This window comes from Lissotriton vulgaris, chromosome 9, assembly GCF_964263255.1.
Source record: "Lissotriton vulgaris chromosome 9, aLisVul1.2, whole genome shotgun sequence".
Classification (NCBI taxonomy): Eukaryota; Metazoa; Chordata; class Amphibia; order Caudata; family Salamandridae; genus Lissotriton; species Lissotriton vulgaris.
Genome location: NC_141697.1, coordinates 934,040,256 through 934,057,679, shown reverse-complemented (window position 1 = coordinate 934,057,679; position 17,424 = coordinate 934,040,256). Strand labels below are relative to the sequence as shown.

At 48.6% G+C, this 17,424-nt stretch overlaps 1 protein-coding gene across 1 annotated transcript in view; it reads left to right on the top strand.

Moving 5' to 3' along the window:
* RNF123 (ring finger protein 123) overlaps positions 1-17,424 on the top strand; it is a 2,099,603-nt gene that overhangs the window by 233,571 nt on the left and 1,848,608 nt on the right. Inside the window, exon 4 of the mRNA XM_086938772.1 lies at positions 11,902-11,984. Within this exon, the coding sequence (XP_086794898.1) occupies positions 11,902-11,984 (83 nt within the window). The remainder of the gene's footprint in view (positions 1-11,901; positions 11,985-17,424) is intronic.

The window sequence follows — 17,424 nt, the reverse complement described above, 5'->3', positions numbered from 1 at the left end:
AAATACATCATTCACGGAAGCTGTCTCACTCAGCAGGAGGAGGCTGCAGGAGCACCATAGGTTGCTCTTCACAAACTGGACATCACCTACCATCCAGAGCTTAAAAGCTACTTCACAGTGACACTGAGCGCTACACGAATGTATAAATATGCAAGAGCAGTAAAAAGCGCACAAGTCATCTGGAAAAAAAGAATTGTAACTAATGTTTTCTTGAGAAATCCACATGTATTTTATATGTAATTTTTTCACGTATAAAAAAAAAAATACTCAAGTAGAACGCGTTTTAGGGTCCAGTAATGTCGTTTCGGGGTTCAGGTGACAGGTATGTCACGTGACCTTCTTCCGCGTGGTTTATGTCCTTGGCGCTTGTATGTATCCGATTGATTATGTAAATAACCATCTAATACAAATTATGCATGACGTCACAGACCAGGCTTTCATAATACTGCGCTTTACATAGCTCTACGGCACTCTTAAACGTGTATCTAACCTGTTTCACCAGACAAAATGCTAATTAAATAAAACACTCATATCACTCGACCCGGTTACACATCGTTAGCATTAGAAACAATAGCACAGTGGGTAATGCGGTTGCTGCTGGCCTCTTCGTGTAACCTAACAGTGACAACATAATCTAGTATCAAAGTGCTGCGGGAATTTTCAGTGTGTAGTTTTTTTTTTAGACATGACCAAAGACATATTTTAATTATATCATCATCTTAAACAAATCTATCAGGTTTGGAACCCAGGAGCAAAGCTGAAACAAGCATTTGCAATACAATAGGTCTCGCATTTACACGAGTTTGAGCTATTGGCATTTTAAATGACAATGCCTTTTATTTATGTTTTGGTTTTTAAAACAAAAATAAAAGGCATTGTCAGTCAGTCAAGCAAGCTTTATTTGACGATTTGTCATAAAAGCATACAGTACATATAAGTTTGATTTTAAAATAGATAAATACAGTTAAAAATTATTTTAAAAATAGAAACAGATAAGACTCTTAAAACTGGACATATTGCACTAGGAATAAATATGGCAAGTCTGCATCCATAAACAATATTAGTTCGAAGCAGTTTGGTTCTAATCAGCCATGCCCACCCCAGAAATTTTGCTGTGGCTACATATACAGTCATATTGGTGCAGGTACAAATAATTCTTAAAGCAACCAGTCCACTATTAGTGCCTAGTAGCCTGCACATTGGGCGCAGCCAGAACCGGCGGGGGCCACGTATGCTGGACATTCAAACAACAAATGTCCAATAGTTTCAGAAAGCGCCGAACATCCTGGGCACGCAGGTTTGTCTCCTGTAGACCATCTGCTAGTAAAAGCCCTTACAGGCAAGCTCCCAACTCTCAATTGAAAGTAGAGTTTGCGATCCAGGGGATTCACGATAGTGTCCCAGAAGTCTTCCAGGTTCGGGCTCTCTTTAATGATCAAAAACATACCGTTGAGGGAACAAGGGTCTATTTTCCTAAAAAGCTTGGTGGCCAGGGACTTCCAGTAGAGGTCCTTGAGTACCTTCTTCGGGGGAAAATTTGAATTCACTGGATCCTCCCATAGTTTTTTGAGGCCTAGTTCACATAGCGTGCCCCGTATATGTACCAGCCATTTAATTTTGTGGGAGTTACCACTGGTAATTATATCCAGCAGACCCCGAGAGTAAGTGGCCAGTTCTGGCGTGGTCCATATCCGCCTCCAGTATAAAACTGGGCGTAGGGATGCAATGATAGCTATTGGAGACAGCCCTAGGTCATAAAAGAGCGGGGTCAGGGGGGTGCTCTGGGGTAATTTAATTAGATTCCGTAAAAATGAATTTTCAGACACCGTCATTTCCCTGAGGTTCTCATGCCCCCATATTTCAACTCTGTATAAAGCGGAACTAACCACTTTACCCTTATAGACCGCTAGGACAGGGGATATCGGTTTAGTGAGGGACCTCGAGTGTTCCAAGCACAGACCACCAGTGAGCTGGCGATGTTTCAGAGTGGTCAGCTCAATCTGGTGCTTCCAACATAGGTCATTCTGGATACACACACCTAGGTAACTGAAGGCCTGGACCCTCTCCAAGGGGCGGTCATTCATGGTAACTGAACCTTTAAAACTTTTTGGAGCATTAAAAGTCATAAACTTAGATTTTAGTAGATTAACTTCTAAACCCTGTGTGGTGAAAAATTCATCAAAAAGCTTCAGGGCGGAGGAGGAGCCAAGATGGCCGACAGGACGGACGTGTAGGCTCCCAGCTCCGTGAGCCTCTTCTTCCCACGCCGGTATCCTGCTACTAATCCTGAACCACTGCTGCGGCGCCACGACCGCATTACCGCGCAGATCGCGGCCGCGTTCCTTCGAGGACTCTACTTGCTGTGAGGACGGAGATACGGCGGCGAGAGCCTCCCGCCATTGTATCCCCCTAGACCCTGCTCTGCTGGCCGCTGCGGGACGGCGGTGCACCCGGTGGACGGACGCGGGAGGCACTGGGACTCCCGCTTGAATTGCTGCTGGTGAGGTGAGACGACGAGGACATCCCCCTTTAATCGGGGATTCGCCGGACTTGGCTGCGGCGGGCGCTGGCGGGATGGGACCCCTACCCCCTTGTCTTCTGGTGTGACCTGGCTGGAGGGCTGGCTCGGCTCCGGCTGGCGGTGCCGCCCGCGCCGGGGGCTGCCCTCGAACTAGCGGCGAGGGGTCGCCTGCGGTCTGCCTCTCTGCCTCTCTGCTCTGCGGTCTGCTCCCCTGCCGGCCCCCCCGCCTGCAGCATTTTGGATTTTGATCGTCTCTCTCCCCCCCCCCCCTTTGTCTCTGGATAGCGGCAGTCAAGATGGCGGTCCCGAGGGGAGGGGAGACGATCGCTTCTTTGTCCTCTGGCTACACTGCCTTGCCTGCACCACCTAGTACCGGAGAACCGGGGACACCGACCCCAAGGCCATACTGTGTGGCCCCGCAGTGGGCCCCGACTCGTGTGGATGTCCTGGCGGCTCTCGAGGCTCTTAGCTCCGCATGTCGGCGGATTACCAGCGAGCTAAGCCTCAAGTTTGATGAGGCGATATCTGCACCGGGACACCAGATGCTTGCTATTGTCCCTGACCCGGATACATTGTTTCCGCTGGAGCCTGCCACGGAGCCGATGGTTTTTGGCGACAGTGTTGCTGACTTGCCTACCAACGCGAAGGGAGATACGTTGTTTCTCTCCCCCCTGCACTTTGATGCTCAGCCTTCGCCATTACTGCTTCCACGTGGACTTCTGGCGTCCCGGCAGCTGGACTTCCTTGCCGCACTTGCAACTGTAGCTTCATCCTTTCTTCAGTTGGTGGTACTTTTTCCCGTATGTACTGAGAAGCCCCCCCTTTTCGTCAGTCATCCCCTCGTGGACCGGGACCCTGCATTTCTTTCTCCTGGGGTTTCTCCTCGTTGGGGACGGCCATCTTGTCCCTTTGTTCTGCCTTCGGAATGGTTCCTGCGGTGGCCATTTTCGGACGGACTGCAACGCTCAGGCCAGGGGTGATATATCTTTGTGCTGACTTTGTTTGCCTGGCTGCCAGATATCGGGACCTCGAGCTAGTTTGGGACTTTTTGAGGGTGCATCGTGTTGACCAATATGGGATGTACTGGGTGGGCGCAGACGCTGATTTTTGCTTGTAATATGGGGGTTCGGCGGGCAGGCGGGCCTGGTGTCCGTGCTGAAAGGGGGGGACCCTGCGGCGGTTTTCTTAGTTTGATTGGTCGCACTTTGGATTGTGTCATTCTTTGCTGTATGGGGAGGCTACAGAGTTGCTTGTATTTTACTGCATCTGGTATGGTCGTGGTTGTCGGGAGGGAGATTAGGTGTGGGCTGGGAGCCTGGGTAATAATGTTTTTGGCCCTCCTCCGGGCTTCTGTAATATGGGAGTGGGACTGGATTTTCTTCTCTTACTCTCATACTTCAGTCACTATCGTGTTTCCTTTTTCTCTTCCTTTTCTTTCTTCCTCTAAATTTCGGGTTTATTGGGCGACAGACACACTGCTGGGGGGGGGGTAGGCCGTAGCCTCTGCATGCGTGTAGGGTGGTGGGTTGGGGGATGGGTTTTCTTATTTTCGGTTTCTATGGTGCCTTGTTTTTTCTTTTTATGTTTTTTCCCTTTTTTCCTGCCTTGGGCCTGTGTCGGGACTGTGGGCGGGTGGCCGGGGGTGCATACTAGATGGTTTGTTGATCCTGATATCCCTGTTGGCTGTACTTGACCCCTATGCTGCCTGCGGAACCTTGGATTGTATGTCATTATCAGTTTGGTGGCCTTGTTGCCACCGTTGCGTTTCCTCCTGCACGGGCCTTGCCTTTTTATTTCTTTACTTTATCTTGTATTTTCTATTGAGACAGAAATGTTGGACGTTAATTGCTGCGTACAAAAAAACCTTTTAAAATTAACCTTACAGCTCCTGTGACGCGATAGCACGTTACTTAATGGTGTACCTTTTTGATATCAGATTGTGCTCGTTATGTGCTACCGTGTCATTGTAACGTTTGTGACAGTGCTGCTACAGTTTCTTTCGTGGCCGGCCCGTGGGTTGTAGGCCCGTATATGTACTTCTGCAAATGCACAATAAAGGTTTTCCAAAAACTAAAAAAAAAAAAAAAAAAAAAAAAAGCTTCAGGGCCTTTTGCAACCCACTTGGGGTTTTTGCTACTATGAGGCAATCGTCGGCGAACATTAAAATTTGGAATTTTAGCTCCTGCAAAATTTGGGGCATCAACATTGGAATTAACTAGTATTCTGGCAACATCATTAATGTAAAGGGAAAATAGAGTTGGGGCCAATACACAGCCCTGCCGGACTCCAGGTTCGACAGGGAACTGAGTTGTAACATTGCCGGGACTACCCCATCTAATCTGGGCATAATTTAGGTCATGGAGTTTTTTAACCAATGAGAGTAAAGGCCCGGGTAAGCCCATGTCTTTGAGGACGTTCCACAAAGTTGAGCGGGGAACCAGGTCGAAGGCCGCTCTTAAGTCTGCAAAGGCGACATATAGACTGCCGTGGCCCAATGTCACAGTCTTCCAGTATAGCATTGTGAAATGTAGTACCTGGTCGACAGTGCTTATAGATGTTCTGAAACCTGCTTGTAAATTAGAAAAGATATTATGGTCCTGTTCCCATGGCAGTATTTTTTCTAGGATCAGCCTGCCAAAATTTTTTTGTGAGGTGTCAATCAGGCTGATCGGCCGATAATTTCCAGGCATGGAGTTGTCCCCCTTTTTAAAGACGGGAATAATTTCGGCCCCAAGCCATGATTTCGGTATGGGTGCACCCTTAGCAATCAAATTTGACAAAAGGATTATATATGGGCCCCAGGAGTCCCTGCCCTGCAAAAATAAATCAGCGGGTATACCATCGATACCTGGCGCTCTACCAGGGATCACTAGGTCTAGGGCACGTTCCACGTCTTTCAGAGTGAATGGATCCTCCATAAAAGACAAGAGTGGAATCTCCGGGGAAGGATTTAAAACGTCACCCTTCGCATATTGCGGCTCAAAGTAAGGTACCCATTGGTCGCGTGGGACCCATTTCTGGGGTTTCTCAGGGTTACCATCCACACCCCACTTGTAAACATTCCAGAACTTTCGGGTGTCTTTATGAAATCCCGCCTCCTTTAAATCGCTCCAGCTTTGCTCGTCCCAGTTGCGTTTGGCTTTAGAGACAGCGTTTTTATAGGCAGCCCTAGCGAGTCGGATTTTCGAACTAGGCCCGGTTTTGATCGCTCTACCCAGATCCTGGCGGGTTTGTCTACATTCCCCTGAGTACCATCTAGGGGGTAGAGGTGCTCGAGGGCGATTTGAGGAACTAGGCCTAACAAAGACGCTCTTTAAATCGCCAAAAAATGCTTCATGAATCCTAGTTGCCTCCATGTTCGTTACGGTTGCTCTGTCCTTTTTAGATAACACCTCTAAGTCGCTTATTGCTTGAGCTAGCTTGATGGATATAGTGTCAGTGCTCTGTTGGTTAGTTAAAACCTTGGAACATCGGACGTGGCGCATGTCGTTTGTTACAACAGTATCAGTGAGAGTGGTGACTTCTGTCTCCACTCCGGGTTGGTCTGGGGAATTCCAATATGAAAGGGTCAGACACAAAGGATTGTGATCACTCTCAGCCCTTTCCATAATTAACATATCTTGAAGGAATCTCCTTAGGCCCAGAGTGATCAAAATGTAGTCAATTCTACTTGTGCGGAGGCCGTTGTTAAAAGTATTTTTCCCTTCCTTGTCACCAACGGTTCTCCCATTTGTCGATCTTAATCCCTTGTTAAGACAGAGTGAATTGATTTGGAGCGATACTTCAGACCATCTTTTGATTGGTGCAAGGTCAAGTTTGGGCACCCCCCACTCTCTATCTTGGTCATCCGATAGGGTCCAATTTTCATTTAAAAGGGGCTCAAAGGTTACATTAAAGTCACCCCACACAATGAAGTTAGAGTGAGCAGGTTGGGATTCAAGCATGTCTTCCAAGTGTGCCATAACTGCTGATTTCTTCCCTCCAGTACTACGAGCATAAATATTAAAAATGTAGATAGGTTCCTTATTAGAAAACTCGAGTTTTAGTGCCTGCAAGTCACTATGGTTTGTGATTATAACTTTGATTTTATTAGCAAGATCCTGTCTAACCCATATTGTTAGGCCTCCAGATGGACAACCTTTCCCTCCCTTTTCAGCTATAATGCTATAATTCAGGAGTCCGGGGAAATGCAGGGATTCCAGTAACCAGGTTTCCTGAAATAAGCATATTTCGTACTGGCTTATGAAGGACGTCCATTCTGGTAATTCCATTTTAGATTTTAGGCCTGCTACGTTCCAGGAAAGAATCGAACCAGCTTTACCGCAAGTGGAAACAGTGATATCATTATGTGCTTCACTTACTGAGGTGAATGGGATACTAGACAGGGATGGTTTGTAGGCCCTATTGTGAGGAGTTTCAGGAACAGCGTCAAGTACACCATTCAGATCCTGCCCATTGGTGTCAAGATTGGGTTGCTCACTGGGAGCTCCCAAAGAAGCTTGTGGGTGCAGTCAGTCGTTACAATCCAAATTGGAATTTGCCATACAGGAGCCCCTGTCGAGTTTTCTAGTTTCAATTGACCAGTTGGAGGGAGGGGTTGATCTCATCTGTATCCTAGAGTGGTCAGGGGAACATGATATAAATTCTATGTTTAGTAGCTCTCCTGCTAACATTGGGTTTTTAAAATTAAGTTTGATACAGTCATAGTCCTCGCCTGGTGAGAAGAGCCTTACTGCACGGGAAATGTCCTCCCTAATAACAGACCTACATCCTCTTACATATCTGATCCAATGTAAGCTGATCACTGCCGAAAAATGTACCTTTTATAGTACACAAATAGAAAATGCTATCAATTCAAACAGACAGCTCTACAAGGTAGTAAAAGACCTAGCTAATCCCCCAGCTCCTCCTCCCACCGAACCATCACAATCATTTTGCAACAAGGTGGCAGACTTCTTTCAGGCTAAGGTTAACGATATCTTCGATAAATTCACCACAATACCGATGGCAGATGGAGTCTCTCTGGCAACTCTTCCTCGGTCATCAAAACCAATCTTAGAGGCGTTCACGCCACCTGTATCTATGACGGAATTTATAAATACTGTTAAGTCAGGATCCCCACTGGACCCCTGCCCCCCATGTATCATTAAATCAGTTTCTGATGTAATTGCCCCAGTACTTACCAATATCTGCCAAGCTATATTCCAGACAGGTACATTTCCCGCTATCTGGAAAAGGGCAATTGTAACACCACTCCTGAAAAAACCTGCACTAAATCCTTTAGAGCCCAAAAACTACCGTCCAATTGCCTCCCTTCCCTACCCCTCAAAAATAATCGAAAAGGTAATAAACCAACAGCTGTCAACCTTTATCGACCAGAACGATCTGCTCGACAACACGCAGTTCGGGTTTAGGAAGGGCCACGGGACAGAGACAGCTCTAATAAAAGCGTCAGAAGAGGTCAGGATTATCATGGACAAGGGCGGTGCCGCTGTACTGATACTTCTGGACCTGTCCGCGGCCTTCGACACGGTCGATCATTCTACTCTGATCGACCGTGTCGCCACCCTTGGTATTCAGGGCAGGGCCAGAGCAACGTTAGCATCCTTTCTGGCCAACAGGATACAGTCCGTAAAAATGGGAAATTTCAGCTCCCCTGATTTCTCTCTCCCGTGCGGTGTTCCCCAGGGCTCCTCGCTAAGTCCGACACTTTTCAACATCTATGTGTCGGACTTGGCGAGGGTAATTAAGTCATTCGGCATAGGGCTAACATCGTACGCCGATGACACACAACTGGTCCTGGAAATACACAATAATGGAGTAGCTGTGGCAGCGAATTTTCAGGCAGGCATGAAAGCCATCAGTACCTGGATGAACCAGAACTGCTTAAAGCTAAACTCCGACAAGACGGAGGTATTGGTTTTTGGCGAACTAACCCCGTTTTGGTCTCCAATCTGGTGGCCCTCGGAACTGGGTATACCTCCATCGCCAGTAGCCAAGGTGAAAAACTTGGGCGTGCTTTTCGACAAAAAGCTCACATTCCTTAGTCACGCCAATGCCGTGGTTTCGGCCTCCTTTTACACTTTGAGAATGGTGAAGAAACTGCTCCCTTTTCTTCCCCCTACTGCTGGCAAAACTTTAATGTCCTCCTTGGTATTATCCAAGGTGGATTACTGCAATGGCCTTCTGCTCAACGCACAAGAGCAAGTGGTGAACAAGTTACAGCTTGTCCAAAATGCCGCCGCAAGGATCCTCATGGGGATTCCAAAACATGCCTCTATCTCTCCCACAATTCGAGCGCTTCACTGGCTGCCCATAAGAAGCAGGATAAAGTTTAAGGCCATGTGTATCACCTACAAGGCGCTGAAAAATAATGGGCCTGACTTCTTTAAAAATGCTTTTAAAATCTACAAACCCAGCCGAACACTGCGTTCATCTACGGCCCAACAGCTCCAAATCCCCCCAACAAAAAAGGTGACATGGGGAGACAGACGTTTTGTAGTGGCTGCCTCCAAATTATGGAATCAGGTTCCTCCCCAGATTAAGGAACACACTTCGCTGCTTTCCTTTCGAAAACATCTTAAAACCTGGCTCTTTAACCAGTAGCATCCTATAACCCTCGTAATCTGAAACATGCTAATTTTAGCGCCGAGACGCCGCAAGGCATTTGCGCGCTTTAGAAATTTAAAAAAAATAAATAAATAAATAAAATAAATAAATAAATAAAAATAAATGTATAGCTTTGTTGGTTAGCGCTTCAGGTGTTTCACGATCTCTACCAATAGGCAATTTAGGAATATTAATCAGATACACTGTGAGGAGCTTATTTAGGTCGGAGTTGTATGTGGAAACATGTGAACTTGCTAAAATGGAACCTTTCCCCTGTCGTCTGGCAGCGGTGTTCTGGTCTACCTGTCTATCTCTTGGGATGCCCTTGCTACCAGGTTTCTCTGTAGTGATGTTTGGCAGAATCGTTGAAGTAGTAGCGATTGTTGAAACTATTTTCCGGGGAAGGGGTTTTGGTTTAACTTGAGTTGCATACCTCACGTCCCTAGCCACCTCACTAAACGTAGTTCTGGGGTTTGGGGTATTTTCCCTGGAGGTTGTCATAGAGTTTGTGTTCCTGGTATGACCCACTGTGCCTGTCTGATTTGGCCCCGGTGATTTGAATGGCGCTGGGCAACATGGACCTTGATCAGAAACAGCCCTCATATCATTAATTACAGTTGTCAAGTGATCAATTTTAAGTTGCATCTTTTCCACCATATCACATAGGTGTTTAACAATTGATATCAAGGAGCTGTCGACAGTGTCGACCGTCCTAGGCGCCTCAGATTGGTTACTTTCAACGTGAGCCAAAACAGAAAATCTGTTAAAACAAATCAGGAAGTTAGGATCTTCAGGGGGCTGTGGTGGGGCTGGTGTTGGCTGGGTTTGTTCAATATCAGATTTATCCCCAATACTAAAACTGGGCCCGTTTTTACTCCCACAGTGGATTTATGTAAGAACATTTCGGGAATAGTTGAAACTCCCCTCTTCTGGGACCTCCCTTCCAAAGCCCCCCCAAGACTCCCACCCTCGGGGACAGTTTGTAACAGGTCGGTACAGTCTTGAACCAGGTCATCAATCCTGTCCATCACACAATTCCCTCCTGCATGTGGCAAACGTTTTTTGGACGATTTGTATTTCCGTTTCTTAGCTTGCTTCCCTCCCTTCATCATTACACCAGCAATTTCACTAGGTTCTTCCGTGGATTTACAGTACCTTGAGCTGGACTTTACAGAGGGATGGCCCAGCCCTGCCTCGGACGGCCACAGACGGCCCGCCCTTTGCCCGGGCTTCGCCCGACAAACGCCCGCGAGCGTCCCGCGCAGCGGGTATAGGAAACAGTTATGTACCAATATAGGGAGGGGCCTGATGGGCCTCAGGTGCGAGAGGCGCAGGGCTGCTGGGACTTGTAGTCCTCATGGGAGAGTTTGCAGCGGTGAGCGTTGGGCAATGTTAGTCAGTTGCAGCCAGGGTCCCAGCCTCGTTATCCTCGCGGGAAAGACGGCAGCAAAAGTAGAGGGCAACAGCAACAGCCCACGGCAGTGTCCCCAGACGCGGCAAGATGCTAAGTACCTGCAGCGGTGATGGGCCTCAGGTGCAAGAGGCGCAGGGCTGCTGGGACTTGTAGTCCTCATGGGAGAGTTTGCAGCGGTGAGTGTTGGGCAATGTTAGTCAGTTGCAGCCAGGGTCCCAGCCTCGTTATCCTCGCGGGAAAGACGGCAGCAAAAGTAGAGGGCAACAGCAACAGCCCACGGCAGTGTCCCCAGACGCGGCAAGATGCTAAGTACCTGCAGCGGTGATGGGCCTCAGGTGCAAGAGGCGCAGGGCTGCTGGGACTTGTAGTCCTCATGGGAGAGTTTGCAGCGGTGAGCGTTGGGCAATGTTAGTCAGTTGCAGCCAGGGTCCCAGCCTCGTTATCCTCGCGGGAAAGACGGCAGCAAAAGTAGAGGGCAACAGCAACAGCCCACGGCAGTGTCCCCAGACGCGGCAAGATGCTAAGTACCTGCAGCGGTGATGGGCCTTAGGTGCAAGAGGCGCAGGGCTGCTGGGACTTGTAGTCCTCATGGGAGAGTTTGTGGCGGTGAGCGTTGGGCAATGTTAGTCAGTTGCAGCCAGGGTCCCAGCCTCGTTATCCTCGCAGGAAAGACGTCAGCAAAAGTAGAGGGCAACAGCCCAGACGCATTTACAGTGTTAATAGCTTAAACTCTCACAAAAGCGAGACCTGTTGCAAATGCTTGTTCATCTTCTGTTGCTGTGCCTGCCTGAATGTAGAATTCCTGCAAAAGTTAACTAACTGGATTGGCAGAGCCCATGTTTAGATATTTTCAAAGCCCAACTTTGATGTCGTATGGGTCCTGATGACATACCTCGGCAGTCATTTTAACTTTCATCTGTCTAGCTATACCACTATTCATTGAAATGTATGCTCGTTCAATGTAACAGTAATTTTAGGGATGCAGAGTTAAAGGTAAGCAATGCATTTTTCTTAAAGGTGTAAATCTGAAAGAAAATGGCTCTTTATATATGTTTTCACTAACAACAAATATTAACTTTCTGCTAGAAACAGCTGCTGCCAGTGGTAAATCTAAAGCAGAATTGCGTTCGAAAACATGGGTTTGGCTCATTGTTTAAATGTATATCAACTATGCTATAAGAATAAGTGTCAAGTTACATATTGGATTAATATTTACAGGCTCCATTACTGCTTAATTAAATAAAATTTGTGTTCTACTGTTAAACACTGGAACATAATTTTCTTTATTCTATGTTTTACCCAGTCGTGTGATGGTCCGATTTAGTCTGCTGAACAGATCTGTGTGTTTTATTCTCAGGAAACCCTTGACGTTCCAAAATCTCCAGGAGCACCTGGAGCACCTGCTCGAGGATGAGGAGCCAGTCACAGAGGACAGCAAAGGTAGGGTTTAATACCCTATTGTGATACCAATACAAATAAATCATTGTTAGGTTAATTGTAAACCTCTTTTACTTTGAGCATAATTAATTTTTAATCGTGAATGTCAGATGAGTGGTGTCAAGCTATAACATCGTGAGAAACTGACTTTTTTAAAATATCTTTATTACATTTTATCTTTTCTGTTATATTGAATCTAAGCATCGGTACATATTGCACTTGTAACAACATTATCGATATCATGTCACTGTTCACATCAAACAAAATATTTCCATCTTACAGTTATGGCATAGACCGTATCTACTGCAAAAGAGTTGACTTGCATTTGTAAAGTGAGATTGGTACTAACAGCCCACTTGTACTCTTATCTCTGATTGAGGAGCGAGATGTTTTTATCATGCTCGCCCTTTCCGAACTGCGTTCTACAGTGTACTAGCATATCTTCCTGATCTCAACCGTAAAATCGCAGTACTCAATTGTCTGCGGGCAAAAGAGTACATAGGTGCTGTGGCCAATTACTAGATATCTTTGTTTCGTTTTATCTTGTCTTTCTTTACTGCTTTTTAGGTCGAGTAATTTTAATTACTCAAAACCTATTACATCTGAACCAAAGTCTCTTGAACCAGCCGGATTTTCTACAATGCATGTTAACTTTTCAACCGTGACGCTTCTCCAGCGTGCGCTTGGCCTCGCTCCCCCTCACTCAAACCCCATCCCCATCTTGAAGCGCGACGCTTCGCCAGCGCTTCCCTCCGACTCGTTTAAAGAGGCCCTTTCTTGTCAATGAATATCCGTGTTTAGTCAGGCTCGCAGTTCTCCCTGCAAGTCACAACCGGCCCTCGTTCGTCTCGAGACCTGCATCCCTGCACACAACCCACCTATAGTGCTGTGACACTGACACCTTGACTTAAAGTGCAAACATGCCTCTTCCATTTGCTTCATGTAGGGTTGTCCCTCTCCTCCTCAACGCCACAGCATCACTCAGCACCACTCAACGCCACAGCACCACTCATCGCCACAGAACCACTCAGAGTTTGTTTATTTGTTTGATTAATTAAAATCTTACAAAAAAGAAAAGAAAAAAAACAGCTAAAACTTCACCAGATTAAAAAATGATAAAACACTTAATTTCAAAAGGATTAAATATGCATCGTGCACATTTAATTATATAATAGTCTGTCTTTTACGATTCTTTCTAAAACTGTATTATATAAAATCCATGTTCACATAGTCAGTCTTTTAGTTAAGCGAAACCCTCCAATTTTTTCTTAACGGCACAAAGGAATTTGACAAGTGCAGAACTCATTGGTAGATCTTCTGGATTTAGACTTGCAATCAGCGCCTCTCTGCATGTCCTTACACCACGCAGGTTAAACAATCTTTTAAGCATGGTTTTTCTTTCGGGATCCAGGACCGGACAAAACTAAACACCACAGCACCACTCAACGCCACAGCACCACTCAACGCCACAGCATCACTCAACGCCACAGCATCACTCAACACCACAGCATCACTCAACGCCACATCATCACTCAACGCCACAGCATCACTCAGCGCCACAGAATCACTCAGCCCACTGAATGCCACAGCACCCCTCCACACCACAGCACCCCTCCAGGCCACAGCACCCTCCACAGCACCCCTCCACGCCACAGCACCCCTCCACGCCACAGCACCCCTCCACGCCACAGCACCCCTCAACGCCACAGCATCCCTCAATGCCACAGCGCCACAGCATCCCTCAACGCCACAGCATCACTCAACACCAGAGCACCACTAAACGCCACAGCATCACTCAGCGCCACAGAATCACTCAGCCCACTGATGCCACAGCACCCCTCCACGCCACAGCACCCCTCCACGCCACAGCATCACTCAGCGCCACAGCACCCCTCCACGCCACAGCACCCCTCCACGCCACAGCACCCCTCCACGCCACAGCACCCCTCCACGCCACAGCATCACTCAACACCAGAGCACCACTAAACGCCACAGCATCACTCAGCGCCACAGAATCACTCAGCCCACTGATGCCACAGCACCCCTCCACGCCACAGCACCCCTCAACGCCACGGCACCACTAAACGCCACAGCACCACTAAACGCCACAGAACCCCTCCACGCCACAGCACCCCTCCACGCCACAGCACCCCTCCACGCCACAGCACCCCTCCACGCCACAGCACCCCTCCACGCCACAGCACCCCTCCAGGCCACAGCACCCCTCCAGGCCACAGCACCCCTCCAGGCCACAGCACCCCTCCAGGCCACAGCACCCCTCCAGGCCACAGCACCACTCAACGCCACAGCACCACTCAACGCCACAGCACCACTCAACGCCACAGCACCACTCAACGCCACAGCACCACTCAACGCCACAGCACCACTCAACGCCACAGCACCACTCAACGCCACAGCACCACTGAAGGCCACAGCATCACTCAGCACCACTGAAGGCCACAGCATCACTCAGCACCACTGAAGCCCACAGCATCACTCAGCACCACTGAACGCCACAGCATCACTCTGTGCAACAATTCAACAAATACTGGTTCTAATATATTCTCTCAATGTTTCAAGCTTTATTACAAATGTCACAAAAATATGTTAATATTTAACTTATGTTCTTGGATTTTCATCACAATAAAATAAACTGAACATAATCTTCCCAAAAGCTATTTACAAAAGTTTAAGCTATTGCCATTATAAATTAAAAAATGTTTTATTTAAGTATTAATTATTAGAAAAAATAAAAGCCATTGTTATTTGTAATATTAATACATCTAAGTCATGTAAATACAACACATATTGCATTACAAATGCTATAGGTGTCACGATTGCGAAAGTTAAAACTATTGGCATTGTAAATGACAAAGCTATTAATTTCGCTAACGAAGTGAAATATTAACATTTTTTTGTGACATTTGTAATAAAGCTTGAAACATTGAGAGAACATATTTGAACCAGTGATGCTGTGGTGGTGCTGAGTGATGTTGTGGTTGCACTGAGTGATGCTGTGGTTGCACTGAGTGATGCTGTGGTTGCGCTGAGTGATGCTGTGGTTGCACGGAGTGATGCTGTGGTTGCGCGGAGTGATGCTGTGGTTGCGCGGAGTGATGCTGTGCTTGCGCGGAGTGATGCTGTGCTTGCGCGGAGTGATGCTGTGCTTGCGCTGAGTGATGCTGTGGTTGCGCTGAGTGATGCTGTGGTTGCGCTGAGTGATGCTGTGGTTGCGCTGAGTGATGCTGTGGTTGCGCTGAGTGGTGCTGTGGTTGCGCTGAGTGGTGCTGTGGTTGCGCTGAGTGGTGCTGTGCTTGCGCTGAGTGGTGCTGTGCTTGCGCTGAGTGGTGCTGTGGTTTCACTGAGTGGTGCTGTGGTGGTGCGGAGTGATGCTGTGCTTGCGCTGAGTGATGCTGTGCTTGCGCTGAGTGATGCTGTGCTTGCGCTGAGTGATGCTGTGCTTGCGCTGAGTGATGCTGTGCTTGCGCTGAGTGATGCTGTGCTTGCGCTGAGTGATGCTGTGCTTGCGCTGAGTGATGCTGTGCTTGCGCTGAGTGATGCTGTGCTTGCGCTGAGTGATGCTGTGCTTGCGCTGAGTGATGCTGTGCTTGCGCTGAGTGATGCTGTGGTTGCGCTGAGTGATGCTGTGGTTGCGCTGAGTGATGCTGTGGTTGCGCTGAGTGATGCTGTGGTTGCGCTGAGTGGTGCTGTGCTTGCGCTGAGTGGTGCTGTGCTTGCGCTGAGTGGTGCTGTGCTTGCGCTGAGTGGTGCTGTGCTTGCGCTGAGTGTTTCTGTGCTTGCGCTGAGTGGTGCTGTGGTTTCACTGAGTGGTGCTGTGGTGGTGCGGAGTGGTGCTGTGGTGGTGCTGCTGTGCTTGCGCTGAGTGGTGCTGTGGTTTCACTGAGTGGTGGTGCTGAGTGGTGCTGTGGTGGTGCTGAGTGGTGCTGTGGAGGTGCTGAGTGGTGCTGTGGAGGTGCTGAGTGGTGCTGTGGAGGTGCTGAGTGGTGCTGTGGAGGTGCTGAGTGGTGCTGTGGAGGTGCTGAGTGGTGCTGTGGAGGTGCTGAGTGGTGTTGTGGAGGTGCTGTGGAGGTGCTGAGTGGTGCTGTGGAGGTGCTGAGTGGTGCTGTGGAGGTGCTGAGTGGTGCTGTGGAGGTGCTGAGTGGTGCTGTGGAGGTGCTGAGTGGTGCTGTGGCGATGATGAGTGGTGCTGTGGCGGTGCTGTGGTGGTGCTGAGTGATGCTGTGGTGGTGCGGAGTGGTGCTGTGGTGGTGCTGCTGAGTGATGTTGTGGTGGTGCTGAGTGGTGCTGTGGTGGTGCTGAGTGGTGCTGGTGTGGCGCTGAGTGATAATGTGGTGGTGCCGAGTGATAATGTGGTGGTGCCGAGTGATAATGTGGTGGTGCCGAGTGATAATGTGGTGGTGCCGAGTGATAATGTGGTGGTGCTGAGTGATAATGTGGTGGTGCTGAGTGATAATGTGGTGGTGCTGAGTGATGCTGGTGTAGCGCTGAGTGATGATGTGGTGAGGCACAAAAAACGAGTCTAACAGAGGGCAGAAAGGCACAAAAAACGAGTCTAACAGAGGGCATAAGGGCAGAAAAACGGAAAAACGATTCTAAGAGGGCAGAAAGGCACAAAACAAGAGCAGTTGGATGCCAGTCTAAACTAGTAAGCATAATGTTTAATATATGCAGTTAGCGTGGTCAAATTTTATAGAGAACCAAGCATTCAAGCTGTACTGAACTATGGAGCAGTATGGATAACATTTCTCAAATTAAATGGGCCAAAATGGGCTGTCTCATCACTGCTGTTGGGGTCAGAGAGCAACTTGAATCGCACCAGGACACAGCAAAGGCTACTCCCGGTCTCCCTCCCGCCGCCGCAGCTTGTGACCAGCGGCCGCAGAGTGGAGGGAGACTACATCTCCCAGCTAGCTTTGCGGCGGAAGCCGCTACGTGCAGTTCCGCGGCCGGAGGCGCCATAAAAACAACGACCGCCCCGGTGGAGCCGGCGCTGTCTCATCACTGCTCTTGGGGTCAGAGAGCAACTTGAATCGCACCAGGACACAGCAAAGGCTACACCCGATCTCCCTCCCGCCGCCGCAGCTTGTGACCAGCGGCCGCCGAGTGGAGGGAGACTACATCTCCCAGCTAGCTTTGCGGCGGAAGCCGCTACGTGCAGTTCCGCGCCCGGAGGCGCCATAAAAACAACGACAGCCCCCGCGTCGCGGGACCGCGCGCGGGCAGCGCCGGGCTAAGCCGGGCAAAGGGCTGGCCCTCTGTGGCCCTCAGAGGCCTAAGGAGCCTGGGCTGGGCCACCCCCTTTTCATCAACGCTCAGACTCCAGGGATGTCACCCACCAAGGATAATACACCTACGCCTGGAGGCGAAAAACGAGGTACGCTTGATAATTTTGTTATCCGCTCAACATCAGTAGTTGATCGGG